We start from the raw sequence: 21954 nt of genomic DNA, 5'->3' as shown, positions 1-21954 counted from the left end.
GCTTCATGAAGAAATGAAAGAAGCAAGGCACTTTTTTTCTCTATTCAAAACCAAATTCTTGGTATCTTATAGGCATTATGAATTTGGTAAGATTTGTGAACTAAACCTTTACTCCATGGAATGAAAGGTTTTACACAAAATTCCGCTTATTTGGGAAAATCAAACTGCCCCAGTCTTGGTTCCCTGGGACACCAGGAAGCAATGACAGGTTAAACTGGCCCTATGTAGCAAGTGCCTAGCCAGCACGTAACAGGTGGCTTGAGAAGTGGTTATTCTTTGTCTTCTTTCCCTGGGTTTTCCTTGAAGGGACTCTACAGAATAGAAAGGGAAAGCTACCACGTGTATCAAAAGATTCTATGTCTATAGCTGCCATTCTTGGTGCATCAGAATTGAGCTAAAGGGCAGACCCAAGGTGTTACCTCTGGGAAGAGTGTTAAAGCATCAGAGCTATCAAAAGTCACGTTACAAAATGTAGCCGCGTGTGTCTACAGCTGCTCTCCTGTCTCAGTGTCTCCTGTACTTTTCTTTAACTTGAAGTTTTCCTTCACAGCACCCTGTGTATGGTTTCCTTTGCTCCAGCCTCTGGTCCATTTTCCCGTCATACTGATGGGAAATGAGCATACTGATGTTATGAAGAAATAAGGTCAGCCATCTGTGTTAAAACTGGAAAATGTAACCAATTATCTACCTATCTTCTTTTTTTGCTGAAGAAATATTTACTTGATGAATATTTCTATAATTAACTGGGTGATAATATAAAATATAGAAGTCTTTAAATTTTCATAAGCTTTCCATAAATTCCATGAATACAACATCCACCTTTTATTATTATTTTGTAGCATTGAAAGTTTCTAACTTTATATTGGCTGGGTAGCTCATGCAGGATTTAGTGCTCATGAAATGGAATGGGTTTAGAGAACATGCGCTCTAGTATATTTATAATTTGGACTGGGATTATCTTCAGTTATTTGATGGAGTTCTTTGTAATGAGCCTAAAGTATAAAATGAAAATGTCATATAGCCCAAAGAAATGACATTCACAGTGGTAAAAAAGCCTTCGGCTCTTGTGTGGATTAGTATTCTGTATCCGTACAAAGGAGCATTCCCTCCTTCTTCTCTCAAGCTGTCATTAAGAAATTCAAGGCAAAGAAGACAAAAATAATGTTATAAAAAGGGATGGTATCATTGATTATAAATGATCAGCTTCATTATCCCATGCCAGCAATTAAAAAGGCATTTGATGTATTTGTAGACGCCTTTATGTGCTGACAACCTCATTAACTTTTCTTATTTTTTAAAATGAAACAATACTTTGAATTTTTAATGATGTACTTCTTTTAGTCCGTTGTTTTTTTTATTTATACACAACAATATATATAATTGGTTAGAGTTGTTTGTATTTTGTAAATATGGTGACAAGGTTTGTGTTTCACTGAAGAACTGTGAAATTCAAAATTTGGTTTCATTAGCAAACCTGGAAAGGTGATAGAGACACTTTTAGTAGACATTTCAATAAATTCTCAGTGCCTTGAGTTCATACATCAAGAACTGGTTTAATTTATCCACACGAAGCTAGGCTGATTGCGACCGACTCAGTCATGAAACATTAATAAAGCACTGTGTTCAGTTCTAACGTGATTATAATCTGACCTCCTCACGAAGGGCAGAAATAGAAAGTATGTCTGATAGCATTACCTTAATGCTGGGTTCATCAATCATAATCTGCCCTTTTTAAAAATTTGTTTCAGAAAAAGGCCTGTCTCGGATGTGCACTACTAATCTCTCCAGCCCTCCACCCGGCATGTTCCTGGTGCCGTGGGACCAGGCGCAGACTGTTCTGTCTGCAGGGCGGGACGCAGCACGCTGAGGCAGAGAGCACAGTGGGGTGTGGTTTTGCTTTGACTGTATTACATCCTTTATTAGATTCTCACTTTTTAAGGAAAAAGTCTCTTTTGTGATAGGTAAAAATGTGCATTTAGGGTATATTGTACTGAAAAAATACCTTGCTCAAAAACGAAGTTTAAGCAAACAGCATAACATAAGAATTTTTGGAAGTCTTTGGCAGCATCTTAAAATATTGAGATGGAAAAAGTATATATACTGCAAGAGATGTCTTGTATGTGGGTGCCTGCCCTGCCACCTGTTGGCCAGGACACTGGATGGATAAGACGTCCTTATCTCTTGGAGCTTCACAGTCTCCCTTATCTCTGAAACTGGGGATTTGCTCATTGCATAAACCTTTATTGAGAGCCAGTTCTGAGTAAGGTATTATAGAAAACACAAAGAGTTGGCCATGAATCCTACTCTAAATAAGGCTAGAGTAAAGCAGAGAAATCCCTTCATTTACCCCCATCGTTGAGGGCCTGTTACTGTCTTCAGACGGCTCTAGGCTCTGGAGACACAAGCGTGAGCCACGCAGCCAGTGGCCTTCAGGAGCTCACACTTCAGTTAGGAACCCGCATGAATAAACATACAGCCTCAGTCAACGCTCAGTCAACAGATCATTATCGAGCGTTGCAGGCGCTATGTTATGTGTTGGGAGTATACCGGTGAAGCAACAGACAAAGATCTCGACCCTCATGGAGCTTACTTTTGATCAAAGAGAGACAGACAATCAACAGAAATTAATAAGTAAAATATCTAGAACGTTAGCAGGTGATCAGTACTGTGGAAAAAAGAAGTGCAAAGCAAGGAGATCAGAAATACAGGGGTGGATGGTCAGGATCCCCTCACTGTGATGGTGAGACTTGAACTAAGACCTGAAGGACATGAGAGAGTGACCCAGAGACTCTTCCTGTCCTGGGAAAAGAGGAGCGAAGGCAGAGGGAACTACCGGGCCAAGGCCCTGTGGCAGGGGTGTGCTTGGCAAGGAAGCCAGTGGACTGGGGTAGGATAAACACGGAGCGCACAGGAGGAGGAGAGGACTGAGTGGTAACAGATGCAAATCACATATGGCCTTGAAGGCCATTGAAACGCTTTGCATTTTTACTCTGAGTGAAATCAAGAGTTGTTGCAGTGCTTTAAGCAGACGAGTTCTATGATTTTGCTGTGCTGTGAAAGGATCACTCGGGCTGCAGTGATGGGAATGAACTGTTGAGGCACAGGGTAGCATCAGGCACGTCTGTCAGGAGGTATCGTGAGAGATGACGGTGGCTTGGACCAGCATGGTGGCAGTGAAGGTAGTAAGGAATTAATCAATTCTGGATGTATTTTCGAGTTACAGACAACAGCTTCCCTCTGCAACTTCCTAGTAGTGACCTTTTTCCCTTAGATTTCTCTAGTCCTACAGAGCCAGGTAAAAGGAAGGGTGGGGGCCAAGTGTGCTGAGTGGTGATGGCTAGAGCAGCAGAGATGGATTACTTTCTAGAAGAAGTAATTCTTCTGGAAAAAGAATGGGGTGGGGAATAACTCTAATATCATCGTATTAGAGTTTCAGCAGAAATTCAAGCAGCAGGAAAAGCCCAAGTCAGCATGTTTATCTTCCACCAAACTGTGATCTTTTTGAGGATGTGGCATACTTATTCATGTGTATATTCTCCAAGGCTAGCATCTGACATGTGGTAGGTGGTCAGTAATTTGGGCCTGGAGAGAGTTTAGGCTGTGTTCACCTTGATTATTTGCATTTCAGTGGGATGTGTTCCTGGAGATCAGAGATTTTGTCTTGTTTCTCACAGTATCCCTGGGGCCTAGAATAATTCCTGGCACATAGGAGGTGCTCCATATTGAATGAATGAATGATGAATGAATGAACAAACGAATGACTGATCCCTCTGTTTGAGATCATCAAGATGTCCTTACAGTTTACTTCCTCATTGTAATCCTTAATTGTCACAAACTCAGGGAAGCCTTCTCTCACTTCCTCCTCTAAATTAGCAATCCCCTCCCCATCCATACATACCTCTTAACTTTCTTTCCTGTGTTTCTCCTTTCCTTAGCATTTATCACCTTCAGACATACTCTCTTACTAATTACTAGTCTCCCCCCACTACAATGTAAACTTTCTGACAGGGATTTTGGTTTCACGTATTCACTGCTGTGATCCTAGGGTCTACAATAGTGTTTGGCACATAGCAGATGGTCAGTCAATATTTGTTGAATGAATGAATGAATTTCCCACCCCCACCCTCACTTCCTGACATTTCTTTTCTTCCTTCTTGTGACCAACACATCTTTCCCATTGCTTAAATAATCAGCCAATAAATATTTATTAAATATTTATCATTTAATGCTGAGTTAGGAACTATAGGAAATGTAAAAGAAGCATTAGGTATAGTCCCTAAGTTCCAGATGCTTGGATGCTAATTGAGAATATGGTATGGCATGTTTGAAACAATTAAGTGTTAATTGGTAATAACCCCATTCCGTTTGTCTAGCAGTTTACAATTTATATGCAAATCGATTTTCACAAGTAAATTTGTATACATTATTTACTACATTAAACAGGAGGGTACTGATGGTAAGTGTCATAGAAATTCATAGACGACTTCATAGACTCTGAGCTGGAGAACTCAGGAAACAGACATTGGGCTTGAGTGAGGATGGCTGGGACATGAAGAGGAAGCAGGAGGATGAAATGCTTTCATGTTATGGTGAAAGGAGCAACAAAGGTTCAGAGGTCATACCAGCTACTAATGTGCCGGGGCTGTAAACTGTGCTGCTGGAGCCAAGAATTTGTTTCTAGAAGCCCAAAGAAATCATGGAGGAGGGTCGGATCAAGGTTTGAAAGTCCTTAGGGGTCAAGTAAAGTTTACACTGAATGTGTTATGCTAGGAGGAACCTTGGAAGATTTGAAATCGAGGATGACAGTAAGAGCATGATGGTTTCAAAAGTCTGTTCCACCAGCAGGATGCAAGCCCCCGAGTAGAGGAAGAGGTCAAAGTCTATTGCAATAGCCCACGTGGAGAGCAATGAGAGCTAAGACTAGGATGGTGCTAGTGGGAATGGAAAATAATCCACTGTATTATACACCCAGGAAGCAATCAAGTAAGAGAATAATGTAAGCCCCCAAAATAAACATTTAAAACAACTATGTTACCTTTATTTAAAATAATTAAATCTTTCACTGGGTAATAGCTATAATTTCAATTTAATCGTGAAGAGAAGAAGCCAGTATAGACACTACAGAAGAAATAGCAATGTGATTTTCTAATTGTCCACTGAAATATATGCAACTCTATTTGGAGAATTTTTTCAATATCAGAAGCAGATTTTTGAGGCAACAAGAGAAAGGGCTTGGAAATGTTCTTGGTATGGTCTAGAAGGAGAGAGAGAAATGCAGTATTCTTAAATAGAAGAATTCTGGAGAAAACAAAATTCTCTCCTCACAGTTCATTCCACATCCCTTTTTCATAAGTTTCTGAGCTGCTTTGTCCTAAACCCGTTAGGGAAAGAATTCTCTACGTTCTAATACCCATGGGACAATATTGAAATTAGATACTAGGTAACTATTATTCATCTAAGAGATATCCTCTCTGGTTTAAATCTCACTCTTTATTTCCTTCCTCCCAGATCCCCAGGGTAGAATTATGGATTGGGAATTGGTTTATCTAGGCTTAAAGCAATTGCTTCTGCTTTTAGGTATGCAAGGAGAGGGTAAAGCAAGCTATTAAGACCATTGTAACCCTAATAGCTTAGTAATCAAGTATTTCTTTCTATTCTTCAGTTGTGAGTGTTTGCAATAAAATCTTGTTTCAAACTCCAAAATAGGTTTGTGCATGAAAACATAGTTCTAAAAAGAACAAATAAGCAGATAGCATGCATTTACTAACAGATTAATACTGTTTAGAATACAGTTAAGTCTCAGTGTCAAGTTTCAGCTTTAGATAGGTCTTTATGCTTTAATTATGTGAATCTAAAATTCAATTCTTAGATATGCATTTGATTTAGAACCAGATTTAGCTTTTATATGTTGTAACTGGATTTTCTTTGTTTTCTGCAGTGACTAGCAAGACAGTCTCTGTAAGACTATCTGTTTAATCTACTACCTTATTGTTCCTTTGTCATTTAATTTTATAAACCCCCCCAAAAAAAACCTGAGGCAAAATTATTTTTTGATTGTTTGTTGATTCACTCTGCTACCTAACATATAGAATATAATAGGGTAACTGTAGACATAGAAATTTTTTAATTTAATTAAAGATTATTATAGATAACCATGAGCTAATAAGTTTTAAAACTGAGATGAAGTGGATAAATATCTAGAAAAATATAAAACATCAAAATTGACACCAGAAGACTTATAAGCCTTAAAGAAATTTAAGTAGTAAATCTTCCCAGCCCCCCAAATATCCAAGGCCATATTATTTTACAGGTGAATTCTACCAGATTTTCAAGAGGTAAGGAATTAATTTCTTATGCAAATTATCCCAGAAAACATAATAACCATCCAGCTCATTTTATGAGGCTACTGTGATCTTGATTCCAGAGTAGAGGGAAGTAAAGGAAAAAAGAAATAAAGCCATTTCAAGTATGGATATAAATACAAAAACTGTAAATAAAATGCTATCTAACAACCCAACCGTTTGTTAAATACATGGGGGGGGGGGGGTGTGTGTTTGTGTGTGTGTGTGTGTGTGTGTGTGTGTGTGTTTGTGTGTGTCTTGACCCTTTTAAGATCAGGAAAAAGACAGTGATGTTCCATGTCATGTCACCACTGTTGTTTAATATAGTTCTCAAGGTTGAGAACAATTATATAAGAAAAATAAAGAAGTTAACTAGTAAGAGTTGCCAGGAACACAATCAACTTATAAAAATCAGTAGCATTTTTCTACATCATTAATAATGGGGTTTAAAATATAATTTTTAAAATAGTATAGTTGCATCAAAACTTATGAACTGCCTGGGAATTAACCAAGAATACCCATGTCCTTTACAGTGAAAATATTAATTTTTAAATCTAATATGGTACATAGAAAATTCTGAGACCTTAGATGGGAAAACCTAATATCAATTTTCCCAAATTAATCTATAAATTTATTGGAATCCCAATCAAAATTATTTTGATGTATCTATACACTTATTATAAAAGTTATAGGGAAGAATAAAGGTCCACAAATGGCTGAGTTGACTCTGAAAGGAATAAATCTACCAGATATTAAGATATATAAGAAATAAAGATAACAATAGAAATAAAAGGTGCAAAGATCTGGAGACACACACACATATCTAGATAGATGATAGATAAGAAGATAGGTAGGTAGGTAGATAGAGAAAGCAGAAGGGAGGAAGGGAAGAGGGGAAGAGGGTAGGAAGGAACGAATGAATGAATGAAAGAAGGGAAGAAGGATTGTATTGCTTTTTCTAGGTAGATTATTATATTATCTGTAAACAATAGCAGTTTTATATCTTTGTTTCAAACATATACTCACACACTAAAGATGACAGCACACATCACTCAGGAAAGGTGTGTTTGTTTAATAGATGGTATTAGAAAAACTGACTTACTATATTAACAAAAATTATACTGGATCTCTATCTAATACCACATATGAGTGAAAATGGATTCTAGATAAGGACCAGTATGTGAAAAGTAAAACCATAAATATAAAGCTGACACATCAAAATACAGAAAGTTACCTTTGTTATTTTAAACCAAAATGCAAAAATCGTAAACGTTACAAAAAAATTTTTGATTATCTCAAAATTAAGAATTTCTCTTCAACCAAGAGTGACATGGATAAATTTAACAGACATGGGACATTTGGGAGAATGCATTTGCAATGTTTAAAACCAAGAAACAACTATCTAAAATATATAAAGAACTTCTGCAAAGTAACAACATAAAAGACAGGAACCTCCAGAAAAGAATGGACAAAGAACCTGAACAGGAAGTATACTGAAGAGGAAACCCACATGGCCAACAAGCATATTAAAAAGCTGTCAAATTCCTCAGTAATCAGAGGAAAACATATTAGAACAACAATGGGATATTGTTTTGTATCTGTTACACAGGCTAATATTAAACGCTGGGATAATACCAGTTGTCAATGGAGATGTGGCCATGTAGAAACTTTCAGGCACTGCTGGAGGGAGGGGAGACAGGGGCAGCCAGTCTGCACTGATGACTCAGACTCAGTTTATGCACATCTAGTGCAGGGACATATCAGTCCTACTCCAGATTATATGCCCCAAAGAAATTCTCACAAAGAGCCAAACAGGGATGCAAAAGAGGACATTCATCTCAGCATGGTGTCATGGCAAGTTAGAGGCAGTCTAGTGCTCATTACTGCAGGAGTTCTGAGCAGCCACTGGAAGCAGTAGACTACCTATACACAGGTAGATCCTAAAAAGCAAGGCTAAGTGAAGAAAGTAAGAAACAAAATGAAATCTGTAACCCTATTCCATTTTTATAAATCAAAAATACATACACACAGGAATACATTACATGAGTAGTGTTTTATAAAAACACATGTAAACAAAAGGAGAAACATTAAACAAATAATACGCATTGCCCATGGCAGAGGAAAATGAAAGTTAGTGGTTGGAGATAATAAATAAATGTTTTAAAACTCATGTTAGTGAAAGATGATCATTCCTTCCAACCCTCATCATTGCATTAGGCGTTTAGTTCAGTAACTGTTTTATTCGAATGGAATACATTTCATTGACCCTTTCCTTCCAAATATGTCTAGTGGTGTCTATAAGATTGATCTGAAATGGTTGCTGCTGAGCTGATTATGTGATTATGTTGGTAAGATCTTCCCTTAAATAATATTTCTGATTTCACTACTGTTTTGAATTCCAGTGAACAGACTTGGGCAATAGCGACTCTGTAATGAACTTCCATTTATTCATTTTTTTCATCCTCTCGTTTATTGTACCATGCACTGAAAACATTACTGAATAATTACCAACTTCTCATTTATACAGATTGACCAGACTGATATGATAGACTTAATCAGTATAGAATTTTAACCAACATCTCTTTTGTATTTTAGTCCCTTTTCCTGTGTTCTAGTCCAAACTATTATGTCAAGACCAATGAGATACAGAGTATAGAAATTCTGTTTAGTTTTAGTATGAAAACTAGCCTTTTATAAAATCTAATTGTTTATATTTCTGAATGAGAAACGTCCACAATAACTGGTGTAAATAAAATACCAAAATTTTTAAAAGGAATAGATAAAAAGGGAGTTTGAGGGGAATAAGTTACTAGTTAAATGTCATCACGGGAAAAGTTGAAAATTATCACTCAGATATTTTGTAGATTAAAAAAATGAAATATTGATATAATTACCAGAGGGTTAATTTAAGAAACCATTTATTGATTAAGTGAATCCAAGCTGGTTTCAGCACCTTAGAAATCAGGGTCACGCAGCCAAAGAATGACTTCATTCACATACTTAGTTACAGCTGTAATTTCAAAAATTGTTTTCTACAGCTTTGCATAGTTGAAATTTAAGAAGCTAGCTCTACAGCTTTTTCCTCATGCTGCTGAAATCAGTGTGTCCTTACAATCAATAAGAAATTGATGATGAATGAGTGCAGGAGGTGAGAGGCACAGTGAGCTACACTGTGCCTGTCACTGCTCATACCACAGGTGTGACCAGAACTCCTTGCCTACCTGCCAGGGCCCCTCTAGGAAGTTTATGATGGCTTCTTAGGAACTGAAAAGGTCTCTTTTTTTTTTGACTCTTTATGGAGGTTTCGTATGGTCACTGTCTCTCAGTAATTTCCATTCATTTCCCACTGGCTAGCAAACATCTAAAATTACCCACTGGTTCCTAAACAGTGTAATAGCAGAGCTCATTCATAACAGAAGGAAGGCATTCCGTTTTAGAGGTAAATTTGAAGACTTCAGGCAGGAAAATAAGTACGTATCAAAGTTTCTAATAAAATTGTTTAGCTTCAAACTAATATTTAAAAATTAGAAATGAAATTGTTGTAAATAGCATTAAAACAGGCATTTCAAATTACTTTTAAACATGAATGTGTCTTTTTTTTTTTTTTTTTTTTTTGCGGTATGCGGGCCTCTCACTGTTGTGGTCTCTCCCCTTGCGGAGCACAGGCTCCGGACGCGCAGGCTCAGCTGCCATGGCTCGCGGACCCAGCCGCTCCGCGGCATGTGGGATCTTCCCGGACCGGGGCACGAACCCGTGTCCCCTGCATCGGCAGGTGGACTCTCAACCACTGCGCCACCAGGGAAGCCCCCATGAATGTGTCTTTTTAAGAAATCTATTTACTATTAAAATTCACATCACATATACAGTTAAGCCAAGAGAACATTAAGTATTTTAGAAAGAAAATTTTCTTTTAGGTCTCTGTTTTATTAGAGGTTGTATTTTGTCACTCCTAAGAATAGGTCTTAATACGTACAGATAAAATACAGGAATGCAAAGAATGTGTTCTACTTATTTATATAGAATATTTCAAAGTAAGAGAAAGGGAAATTTGCATGGTGTCTTATTTCTGTCTTGACTGATTTCAGGCCCTGGAAAGTGAATTTGTTTCTTGCCAACTCCATCAGTGGATTGACCTTATATTTGGCTACAAGCAGCGAGGACCAGAAGCAGTCCGGGCTCTAAATCTTTTTCACTACTTAACCTATGAAGGCTCTGTGAACCTGGACAGTATCACTGACCCTGTGCTGAGGGAGGTAGGTAATAAGTTGAATATTGTTATGAAAATTTCTGTCATCCCTTCAGCAGAAATGTGGCTTTGCATCTCCTTCTGTATAAATTTCCTTTCAATGTAAATTTTTAGAAAACATAGATTTCAGGTTCTTGACAAATGTGGAAAAGTGAGTGTTATATGTCAAAAACAAGTAATGAGGCCACCATGTCGTTCCTTTTTGGAATGCAGATATGTACAATGCACTTCAACATTCCTATTTTGTTTGTTTTACTTCAGCATCTTCACTAAAATGCTTAATGCCTTATGTGTGTTATTAATTAATGAAACCTAGTTGAGTATTTAAATATGAATAGTTCACATTAAAATAATCTGCCAGTATCTATTTTTTAATAAAAGCAGAATTACAGTCTTCTAGACAGAATACTTAAAAAATGCATCAATAAAAAATAGATAAGGTTACAGTATTTTATTCCTCTATGTTCTCAAAAGTGCATCAGTAAAGTAGAGGAGGTTATAGTATTTTATCCCTGTATGTTCTCAAAAATGCATCAATAAAATAGATGAGGTTATAGTATCTTATTCCTGTGTGTTCTCACCCTGAAATTTTATAGCTAACATTTGGGAATTATGTACTATAGTATGTGTATAATTATTTTTTATGAAAATATTCATCAAATATATTATTTAAATCATTTCAACGTTGCACAAAATTATTTCAGATAGGTGAAAAGATTGAAGATGCAACAGCTGCTAGATGAGTCTTGCTTCAAGGAAACTGTATTCCAGTCTTCCATTCTACCAGATATCTGCCATCTGCTTTATGCAAAAGAAGTAATCACTTCTCCATTTCCAGTCAGTGGAATGCTTTTTTATTTTTTTAGTTTTAATTTTAGAGGTGGAAAACTCGTAGATTTGGGAAATAAAGCTCTAAAAGAAAAATTTACATCCATAAAGTTATTTCCTACAGACGTCTATAAAAACAAAATGACTCCGTTTGTATGGCTTCAAGCAGAGAAGAGGAAAGGGAAGAGAAGAGCCTCATGATCATTGATCATTGGATCCTTAGGGCTAAATATTTGGAGAACACATTGCAAGCATATTATTAGGTGCAGTGTTATACCATGTTGTGTGCACAAGGAAATGGGATTATTGCCTGAAGCTGGAAGAAAGAGATAGGGACAGAGAATGAATGAATGAGAGAGGAGCCAGATATTATAAAATTAGTTGGTGAAATAAGGGATTTTCTCTACAAAATAATGTGATTAGTTTGTACACAAATGGGGATTCTAATTCTGAGCTTAATTATTCTCTTAACAATACACCTTTGTTTAACACATGGCCCAATTTTATAAACATCTTACCAACTATATTCTCCTTTCAGAACCAATACCTTTAGAATCAGATAAAAAAGAAAATAATTGGAATAGCTTATCCTTTTATTCCAAGACCAACTCCAAATGGTTTTTTGACTTTTAAATATCATAGACATTTTTGCCCCTGAATATTTTAGCATACATTTTTGTCCATTATAACATGCTGTCCTTATAAAGAAAGTTACAAGTTAATCCTCTTGGGCAAAATAAAAATATTTTAAGCATATTGTACATAATGAAAGTGCAAGGCAGCATTAAAATTGACTGAAAATAGCAGATCTTTCATATTCAAATGACAGTAAATAAAGAGATAAATGAGAGAATAGAAAGAAAATGGAATTAGGATTGAGACTTTCTTTACACGGATATAGTGTTTATTACTCGAATCTTATAAAAATACCTGCTTCTACAAAATAGCACACCATTGCTTTGGACAGTAATAAAAACTATGTATAATTGTCAAACTCTAGAAATTCCTAATGAAACATTACATGAAAATGCATAATTAAAAAAATATTCTGTTGGAGAGGAGCGGTTCAGCCACAATGTTTGTCATTATATAGGCAATCTGAACAATAATACATTACAGCTCCTGATTACCTCACAGTGATGCAGACTGGGAGTGCCTTACTCCAGGACTCTCCTTCCAGCATTCCCAGTCTGAGGGCATAATTGCTGAATGCTGAGGTTCCATTAGAGAAACTCCCAGAGTCATTCTGTGGCATATATGTCCTCCCTCCCCAAGCCCCTCACCCATCTCTCTCACCCAGAAACTCTTCTGTCAGTTCTCAGAATACTAGGTGAGGGAGCGCATACCTGGAACGCTGTTACCTTCCTTCCGCCAGGCAGCATGGGCTCAAGCACATACCAGCAGAGGCATTCACACTGACCCAGTGGCCCTATGTCAACTCAAGATTGCTTAGGAAGATACTTAAGTGGTCCTTAAGACCACTAGGTAACCACTTAGTACATTGTAGACATAACAGATTAAATGACCTTCCAAGGAATATGAGTTAACCGTCCCTCTCCCCACTCCCCACCCTTACCTCCTCTACCCCACGACTAACATATTTCCATACAAAAAAGTTCTGCATTAACAGGTAAGAACCTGCAAAAGGTGAGAACCCACTTAAGTCCTGTGAGCTTCCTAATGTGGCCAAGTCATTTAATGTCCCTCTTCCTCCATTGCTTTCTCTGCAAAGGAGGAATAGTACAGAACATACGTTTGCCAGCATAGAAGCATCTAGCATCTCTTGGCACAAGAAAGAGCCCTGTGGATAAGTGGAATGAAGTATAGCGTAGTCAGTATCTCCTGGTCATTTATTCCCCTTTGCATTTACACTCCCCCTGTGAGGAGGTGCTGTGCAAAGCACACCACCTTCCATCAGAGCATCAGCGTTGAGCTCCCAGAGGTCTGCTCTGCGGTGCTGTGACTTGAGAGAGTTGCTGCCCACCTAAATGGTCAGACAGAGGCTCTTGGAAAAAAATAGTGTTCAAAATGTTAAGCCTTCTATTGAGCTCGGTGCATTCCTTTTATTTGATAATGTTTATCTTAGTATTTTTTAAATGTGAAGATCATTATATTTCACAAAGGTAAAAAGGAAAGCTACAGTTATACTAAACTCCAACTAGCCTAAGGAAGATGATTTTTTAATGCCTTAATCAAACACTGATTTAAAGAGGAAACATTTAATATACAAAAATCTACATATGTCCTTTTTGTAAAAAAAAAAATATATATATATATACACACACACACACATATATATATATATATATATACACACACATACATACATATATATCCCATAATCTGCCTAGAACTTTGAGCTTTGAAGTTAGTGCTAAAATTTGAGAAATGGCTTGAGGTTATTGATTCATTCTTCCTTGACAGGTGAAATCATGAAGCAGCACTAACCACAGCAATTATGGCATTAAAATGTCAAGAAATTAGAGGTCAGAATAACAGATAATTTTCTTCTCTATGTCAGATTTAAAATTGACATTCTTTGACAGTTTAGGATCTCTGGCTGAGAAAAATATGACAGCTTAACTTATTTTATACTTGTACAGCAGTAATTGATAATAAACTTTATCATGACAGCCTCTGGGCAGAAACATGACAGAACCGTTCTGGTACAAAGCTCTTCGTAATATGTAAACACTAGATCTGTTGGATATTAGATATTATTTAAATTGTCTTAAGTCTTAGTTTTTATCATAATCTTCTAGACACTTTTTTTCATAGATGAGCTCATCTGACTATTTGAGCAGTATTTTTTAAGCATGATACTGAATATCTTTCTTATCCATTCTTACATATTAATAAAAATTATGTGATTTGCTTTATATTTCTACTTACCAAATGATGGCCAAGAACTTCATCCTATGACCTGCTTGGGGAATAAGCTATTCTGGTTTGTTAAGTGTCTGGTCCCATGGTTTTCTAACTCCTTGCTACTCAAATATGGTCCATAGACCAACAGTATCAGCATCACCTGGGAACCTGTTAGAACTTCAGACTCTACTCTCAGGCCTCCCTGACCTAGTAAATCAGCATACGCATTTAAGGAAATCCTTGGGTGACTTGTTTGAGACATTACAGTGTAAGAAGCACTGCTCTACTAAAGGTGTGTTAGAATCATCTGGAAAGTTTTTTCTTTTTTTTTTTTTTTTTTCCTACAAAAGTAGAGAGAATGATGCAACAAATCCTCTGGGTGTTCTTATCACCCAGTTTCAAAAATTTTACCTCTTATTTCACCAATATCCTATCGCCACCCCCCTTTACTATTTTCAGATACACATACCATATCCATCTAGCCCCATCCACTCTCCATTCCCCCCTCCTCCATCCAGAGTGTATCTCAGAATAACCAGGGAGAATGTTCAAACAGGTTTATTTTGAAAAAAAATTCTCTAGGAATTTCAAAACAACAGAACACTTACTTAGCTTTAGACATGATATTCTTCTTACTTCTAAAATAATTTCTTTAAATCTAGGGGACTTTTAATGTGCATTTCCATTTTACTAATTTAAGCTGTAAGGTTTTCTTTCTATTTCGTTTATGCTTTTGAATTTGTTAAAACTTTCAACTCAGTAAAACTTCCAGTAACTATAGGGAAAATTTTAAGGTAGCTTTAAGAAATCTTTATCAGTCATTTTTTTGGATCATTTGTTCTAATCACTTTCCAGAAAACATAAATTTTATCAATTTCTGAGAGTTCCAAAGGCACTAGGAGATTATGCCATAGTTAATAGTTGGTTAGTAGAGATTACAAATTAAATGCCGCAACAATTATTTACTGTACTCTTACGATGAGTGAAAAATATTTTATTCTAAAATTGTTTTTAAAAATTATCACTCTTACCGTCATGGATATAATTACTCAGCCTATCTGCCTCAGAGTATGATTCTGTGGTACCTAGCAGTCAATAAAAGATGGTGGAAAGATGGAAATCAGATAATAGGTTATATCACAGCTCCAACATTATTATTTGAGTGACATAAGTAAGTCACTTTAATGGACCTTTGTTTAACCACCTAAAATATGATAACAGAAATGATATCTACCTCATAGGACTGTATTTGAGGATCATATGAGAAAAGATATGTAAAAATACTTTGTAAAGTATAAAGCACTACCATGGACATTGATTATTACTACCCTAAACCATAATTAAATGAAGTATCTTGGAAGAACTTCTGTTTTAATAATTTATTTCTCTATACCGTCATATCTATAGTCGACACTGCCAAGTTGAAAAATGTTTTAAATGACTTCTCTTTGACCGTGAAAGGTATACACATAAGCCTACCATAAAAGACTGTTTTGCTGGAAAATTATTAGAACATATGGGCAATGCAACATTTATTTATTTATACATATCTACTCATTTATCTATTTATGCTGGGAATATCAAAACATTGAATACATTTTAATGTTAACAGTAGTCATAAAAATGTGGTATTTTTAGTCTGATTTTCTGTTACTAATATTTCTTAATCTTAGGCTATATTTTCTTCATTTATCTCTTTCTTTGATCTGACAGGGATAACAGAGTAGTCCTTTGGATCTGCTATGGTGAAAATATGCCCATAGGAAGTAGAATAGATCACTTCAGTTTTCACTTTATTTTCTTGCTGAAACATTCCTTGCTACTACAGAGAACTGACATGATAGGGCTGTCAAGAACCAAGAAGACAGATGTGTCTTTAACCAAAACATCTGCAATGCTGGCTTTCCTAGAAGATGAACTCATAAAATTCATAAGGAAAAAAATTAACCCACTTTTCATCTTGATGATGTAAATGAAGGTATTTATAGCGACAACATTGATGGCCTCTACAATCACTGCTTATTCTTTCTGTGAATTTGTTATCCCTCTTTCCTTCCCCCATTTCTGACTTCTTTCTTTGATCTGACAAGGGATAACAACACCCCCTCCTGCATCGCTTGAGTGGGTTGTAGCACAATATTGTCTATTTACTGGTGCCATGATGCCCAATTGTCTTCAGATGAGGGAGGTTCAGGGTTCTTCTCCTAGGCAATTATTCTGAGACGTGATGGCAACAAATGATCAACAAAAGGGCTGATAAAGATTTCTTAAACCATCTTAATTTTCTCCCCTATAATTACTAGAAATTTTGCTGAGCTAGAAATGTTAACAAATTCAAAAGCCAAATTAAAATAGAAAGAAAAACCCTACATTTTAAATTATCGGAGTGAAAATACACATTAGGTATTATTTAACATTTAAAGAGTCATTTAGGAAACAACAAGAATATTATGATCCCTAAAACTAGTAAGAGTATAAGTTCAAATATATCTGTTAATGTGCTTCTCATCCACAGCAATAAGGCATGCATTGAGATGATTCAATGAATAAAGTTTCTATATAGAAATTAGTATCAAGGAAATTAATGACACATTTAATTTTGATAAGTGAATGAATCTTTAATTTAGGTTTATCTTTTCTCCCAATTACTGCAATCCTTAGCTAGTCCATGGTCATCAATCATCCACAGAGAAGCATAAATAATTCAGTTAGTCAAAGAGGGATGTGTGTCATTTATGTGAGATGTGCTTTTTCCCCTCGTTGTGTTATTTTTATTGTGTGGTGCTGAGAATGCTAATTATTGATTTTCAGAAATTAACAGAAAATGCTTTTACAAGCATCTAAAGTCATATTTTACACAAGGAAGAAGGGTGAAAATTGCAGCCTGCTGTTTGTAATAGAAATAGCTGGAAGGGCTTTCCTTATCTTCTATTAACATAGGTTTCAGTTATATTACACAGTTGTTACCTTAGCATAAATTAACAATTATTCAAAACATATTGCATGCTTCAGTTTGTTGAAGTGGATATTACTCAAGCTAAGTACATAAACATTTCAGTTAGATGTTTAGGACTCATTTTTAAGTGTTTTAAACATATTGATAATGAGCCTATTTAAAGCCATTTGATCTCAATATAGTATACCTAAATTACTGTTTCCCATTTATGTCAAAATCAAAGAAGAGCATTTTGTTCTGCCAAATACATGCAATACTATTTTTAATTTGAATTTAGTTTAATAAAAGTGAATGATTTCATTTTGTAATGTTTATACCAGCACCTGGTGAACCTTTGTCTTGATATCTTCCCACATACCAAATAAATCTATTTCAACTTTATTATTTTCTTTCCATAATCAGACACTCCAAGTGAACTTACTCCATGTAGTGAAGAAAGGTCACCACCTGTACTACTGCTTCTCTCCCTCCCTCCCTCCCCCTCCACCACCACCCTCTCCTCAACCTCCTTCCCTCCTCCATTTCCTGAATCAGCCAGCATAGAGTTTGCTTTATATAAATTTATTCATCGAGGGAGAATTTGGCAGGGATATTGTACTGTTTCCTCTCACATATCATTAAGCATTTCTGGGCTGAGTCTTCTACTAAGTACTATTGAATGATCAACCCAAAAGTGGGCAAAGAACCAAAAACCTGGAAACATCCTTAAGATATCATCTGCTAAAACCCTTGCTTCCAGGTAGGTCAGTCTCTAAATCATCCAGAACAGAGTGTTTTAGTTTCTTTTTTCTTTTTTTGAGGATTAACAAGTATAGACTGTAAAAAGACTCCATGGCCTCCCCCAAGAAGCTTATGACAGTGTTTATCCCCAAGATATTCTAAATCCTCTACGAAAATGTCTCTTGCTTAGATGTAATCACCTTTTTGTCAGTCCTACCTGGAAATGAAGGAAAAGCTAACCAGCATTTTTCTTATATATTATACCTAATACGAATCCTAGTTGTATCAGTCAGGATCTCAGCACATTACCCTTTCAAAGGAATAATGAAGACCCCAACAAAGATATCCAAATGGTCAAGAAGAACAGGGAAAGATTCTCAACATCACTAATCATTAGGGAAATGCAAATCAAAACCCTGGTGAGGTACCACCTCACACCCATTAGGTTGGATACTGTCAAACAAACAAACAGACAATAGCAGGTGCTGGCAAGGATGTGGAGAAATTGGAACCTTTGTACACTACTGTAAGAATGTAAAATGGTGCAGCCTCTCTGGAAAACAGTATGGAGGTTCCTCAAAAACTTAAAAAGAGACCTACCATACGATCTAGCAATTTCACTCCTGGTTATATATGCAGAAGAATTGAAAGCAAGATTTCAAAGAAATATTTGTACACCCATGTTCACAGCAGCATTATTCACAATAGCCAAAGGGTAGAAGCGACCCAAGAGTCCATCAGCAGATGAATGGATAAAAAAATATGGCATAAACAGATAGTGGAATATTATTTCACCTTAAAAAGGAAGGAAATTCTGTCACATGCTGTAACAGGGATGAACCTTGAGGATGTTATGCTAAGTGAAATAAGCCTGTCACAACAAGACAAATTACTATATGATTCCAGGTACCTAGAATAGTCAAAATCATAGAGACAGAAAGCAGAAGGGTGGTTTCTGGGGTCTGGGGGAAGGTGAAATGAGCAGTTGTCTTATGGGTACAGTTTCAGTTTTTCAAGATAAAGAGAGTTCTAGAGATTGGTTGCACAATAATATGAATGTATTTAACACTACTGAACTGTACACTTAAAAATGGTTAAGATGGTAAATTTTATGTTGTAAAATTTTATGTGATAAATATTACCAAAATTGTAACAAATTTTAAAGGGATAATGAAGAGTTTAATAATAGTCCTATTTACAAAAATATGGGGCAGGATAAAGTGGATGACCAAGGGAAGGAGAAGCCTCCAAGGGTTAACATCTGGGTACCGCACCTAGGCCTGAGGGTATAGGGGCAGGGGGCTATTGCCAGAGCCTGGCAGGAGAAGTAGCCCTAGGTGCGTGGTCACCCATCAGGATCTGTGGCGTTAGGTAGAGAAATACAACCCAGCCACTGCCAAACTATGACTTGGCAATGAGGGAACATACAATAAATACTTTGCCTTCCTATCTTTTGTCCTGACTTCTCAGTGGCTAAACCCAGTGGGAAGCCAGAGAGCAAGGGAGTACCAGTGATGCAGTCCCTGGAGACCATCTCCCAGGGGCAAGGATGCTGATCCAGCTCACTTCTCTGTTCCCCTGAGTTAGTCACCACTCTAGGAGGAGTATATAAGGCATCCAGGGGAGGAAAACCACTACCTGCTACATTAAAATACATCTACTTTTTCTACCTGACCTGACTTATTTTTAAGTAGAAAAATTGAGTGAGCTTGCCACCACTGGCACTGACCTAATATTTTTTTTTAATGTTCTAGACAGAGCTTTTTCTCTCTAGAGGATATGGTGCTTGTTTTTTCACATTCATTTGTTAAGTCAATTATGTAATATCCTTATAATTCATCATTCCAAGGAGGAAATAGGAATCAGCAGGAGGATGTCTCCTCTCCTTTTTTTTTTTTTTTTTTTTTTTTTTTTAGTTTTATACCAAAAGAATAAAACCAAGCACTGAGGCAGATAAATGAGCAAACTAGAAACCCCCTTCCTCAAATATCATCTAACATAGTCTGATAATTAAAGCAAATGTGGTTCTTTTTTACTTGAGTCACCAAATATTTGTTTAAATATTCTCATAATTTTGCTAGTATAGGCTTAGCCTTAATGCAGTCAATTGTTAAAACAAGGGAAACACCTTGGTTCTTTTATTTTGTAGTTTCTATGAAAAACTAGAAGCAGTTGAATATAAAATAGCATTTTAATTTTTTATATAGTTAAATGTTTATAAGGCAAGAAATAATAAAGTTCAGGTAGCATTTGCTTGATTTACTTTGCTCCTGCTTTTCCAGCATTAAAAAGTAATGCTTTATATGATCTCGTTTTATTACAATAATAAACCAGAAGCAAAAGCTTATAACTTAAAATACATTCTGCCATTAAGCAATCTTTCCTTTTATTATTTCAGATTTCTCAAGATTCCATATTTTTTCCTATTTGATATAGAATTGGTAGAATTGGAGGTAGAACAGAAGGGATAAAAATCACATATATTTTCAACTGTATGTCAAAGTTGTATTTTCTGGTCAAACAAAAAAAAAAGAATATCCACTCTCAAGCGTTAAAGTAAAATCATTCTAAGTAAGAGCTGTACACAGAGATACACACAGTACTAAGGAAATTTTTTTTTGAAAATCTTTCTGTGTGTTCCCAAGCTTTTACTATTTTTTTTCTTCAATTTTCTGAAACTTGTCGATAATTGACTGGTAATTTGGACATAGTCTGATATTTTGCATTGTGGATAGCATAGCCTGTAGTACTTTATAAAATGCCGATATTTTGGAAAACTGTTTAAAAGATTGTACAGACCAAGAGAATTGGATGAAATAGGTCATTTGACAGCCTACCTTATTAGATTCCTCACACTGTCTCTCTCGTGGCACTTAGACCTGATGGCATTTCATCTGAAAAGCAATACTAAATTACATTTGCAAAAAAAGACTAGAAGATGTAAAGATTCTATGGGAGAAAAATGTATCTGGGCTAAATTCACCTGCATTGAGGAAAAGAGGACATTAATCAAGTTTTTAGCTTGTGCATACAAGGGAAGGTGTAAATAGATAACTAGTCTAACACAGAGGGAAGGAGAAAGCACAATTGTTCACCTCATTTCTGTCTTTTAGAATATTTTGAATTGATCATTAATTTGAACATCGTTCTAAACTATGACTTAGTTGTCACCACATTTACTTTACCTTGGCTGTGAAGTCTTTTGTATTAATAGGCATACATATAACACACATACACCACAGCATGTTCACTTCCTTTTCTGAGAATTTAATCCCAAACTTGTATCTTTGTTCATAGAGGAGGTAGAACTTTCTTGAGAGGGAAGGTAAGAAACGGGGGGGAAAAAAGCAATTAAACAAGAGCTGCAGCAGGTCAAAGAAATAAGGCGTATGTCAGAGCCATTGTGAACACATATGGCCTGTTTGTGCAAATTTAAAAAGCCACCCTCTTTAGAAGGATAATTACAAAAGGTGCTCCTTCCTCTGGCAATTAGGGTTGATTCTATCACTCATTTGTCCCCCAACTGGGCACCTTTGTATGTGACATCAATGACACAGCCATATACAGTGCCCCTGACCTGTGGGGAAGATGAAAAACTAGAGAGAGCTCCTTGAGAATAAGTGAGAAAAAGGAGAGCTGAATGAAGGCGTGGGTAATTTTGTAACTTGGCAGGTGGGTCCTGGAGGATTTTTCAAAGTGAGCCTAACAAGGCTAAGGAAGGGGACAATCAGAAGGTAGGGAAGGGACAAGAGGGAAACTGTCCCTAATGGGAACTTTCCCTAGTAGGAGCTTTATATTACATATAAGCAGGTGAAACTGAGTTGTGTGTCATATATGTGTATGATATCTGAAAATCACATGTACTGTTCAAATGTGCTTATATTGTTCTCCTAAGCATAATTCACTTCACATTTTCTTCACTTCTCTGCCTTCCCCTGCAAAATTCTGTGTTTTGGAACTTCCTCCAAGGTGTTAAAAGAAAAAGTCTTTTTTTT

At 36.3% G+C, this 21954-nt stretch overlaps 1 protein-coding gene across 4 annotated transcripts in view; it reads left to right on the top strand.

The window, feature by feature from the left end:
* The window catches only part of NBEA (neurobeachin), a gene marked incomplete at its 5' end in the record, with an annotated part of 629414 nt that overhangs the window by 577733 nt on the left and 29727 nt on the right, over window positions 1-21954 (top strand). For all 4 annotated transcript variants that reach the window (XM_082675501.1, XM_082675500.1, XM_082675503.1 and 1 more), the window contains one exon: window positions 10427-10594. In XM_082675501.1, the coding sequence (XP_082531627.1) occupies window positions 10427-10594 (168 nt within the window). The remainder of the gene's footprint in view (window positions 1-10426; window positions 10595-21954) is intronic.

The sequence above is a fragment of the Grampus griseus genome (genome assembly GCF_964374135.1).
Source record: "Grampus griseus genome assembly, chromosome: 18".
Taxonomy (NCBI): domain Eukaryota; kingdom Metazoa; phylum Chordata; class Mammalia; order Artiodactyla; family Delphinidae; genus Grampus; species Grampus griseus.
This window is presented reverse-complemented; position numbering and strand designations above follow the sequence as displayed.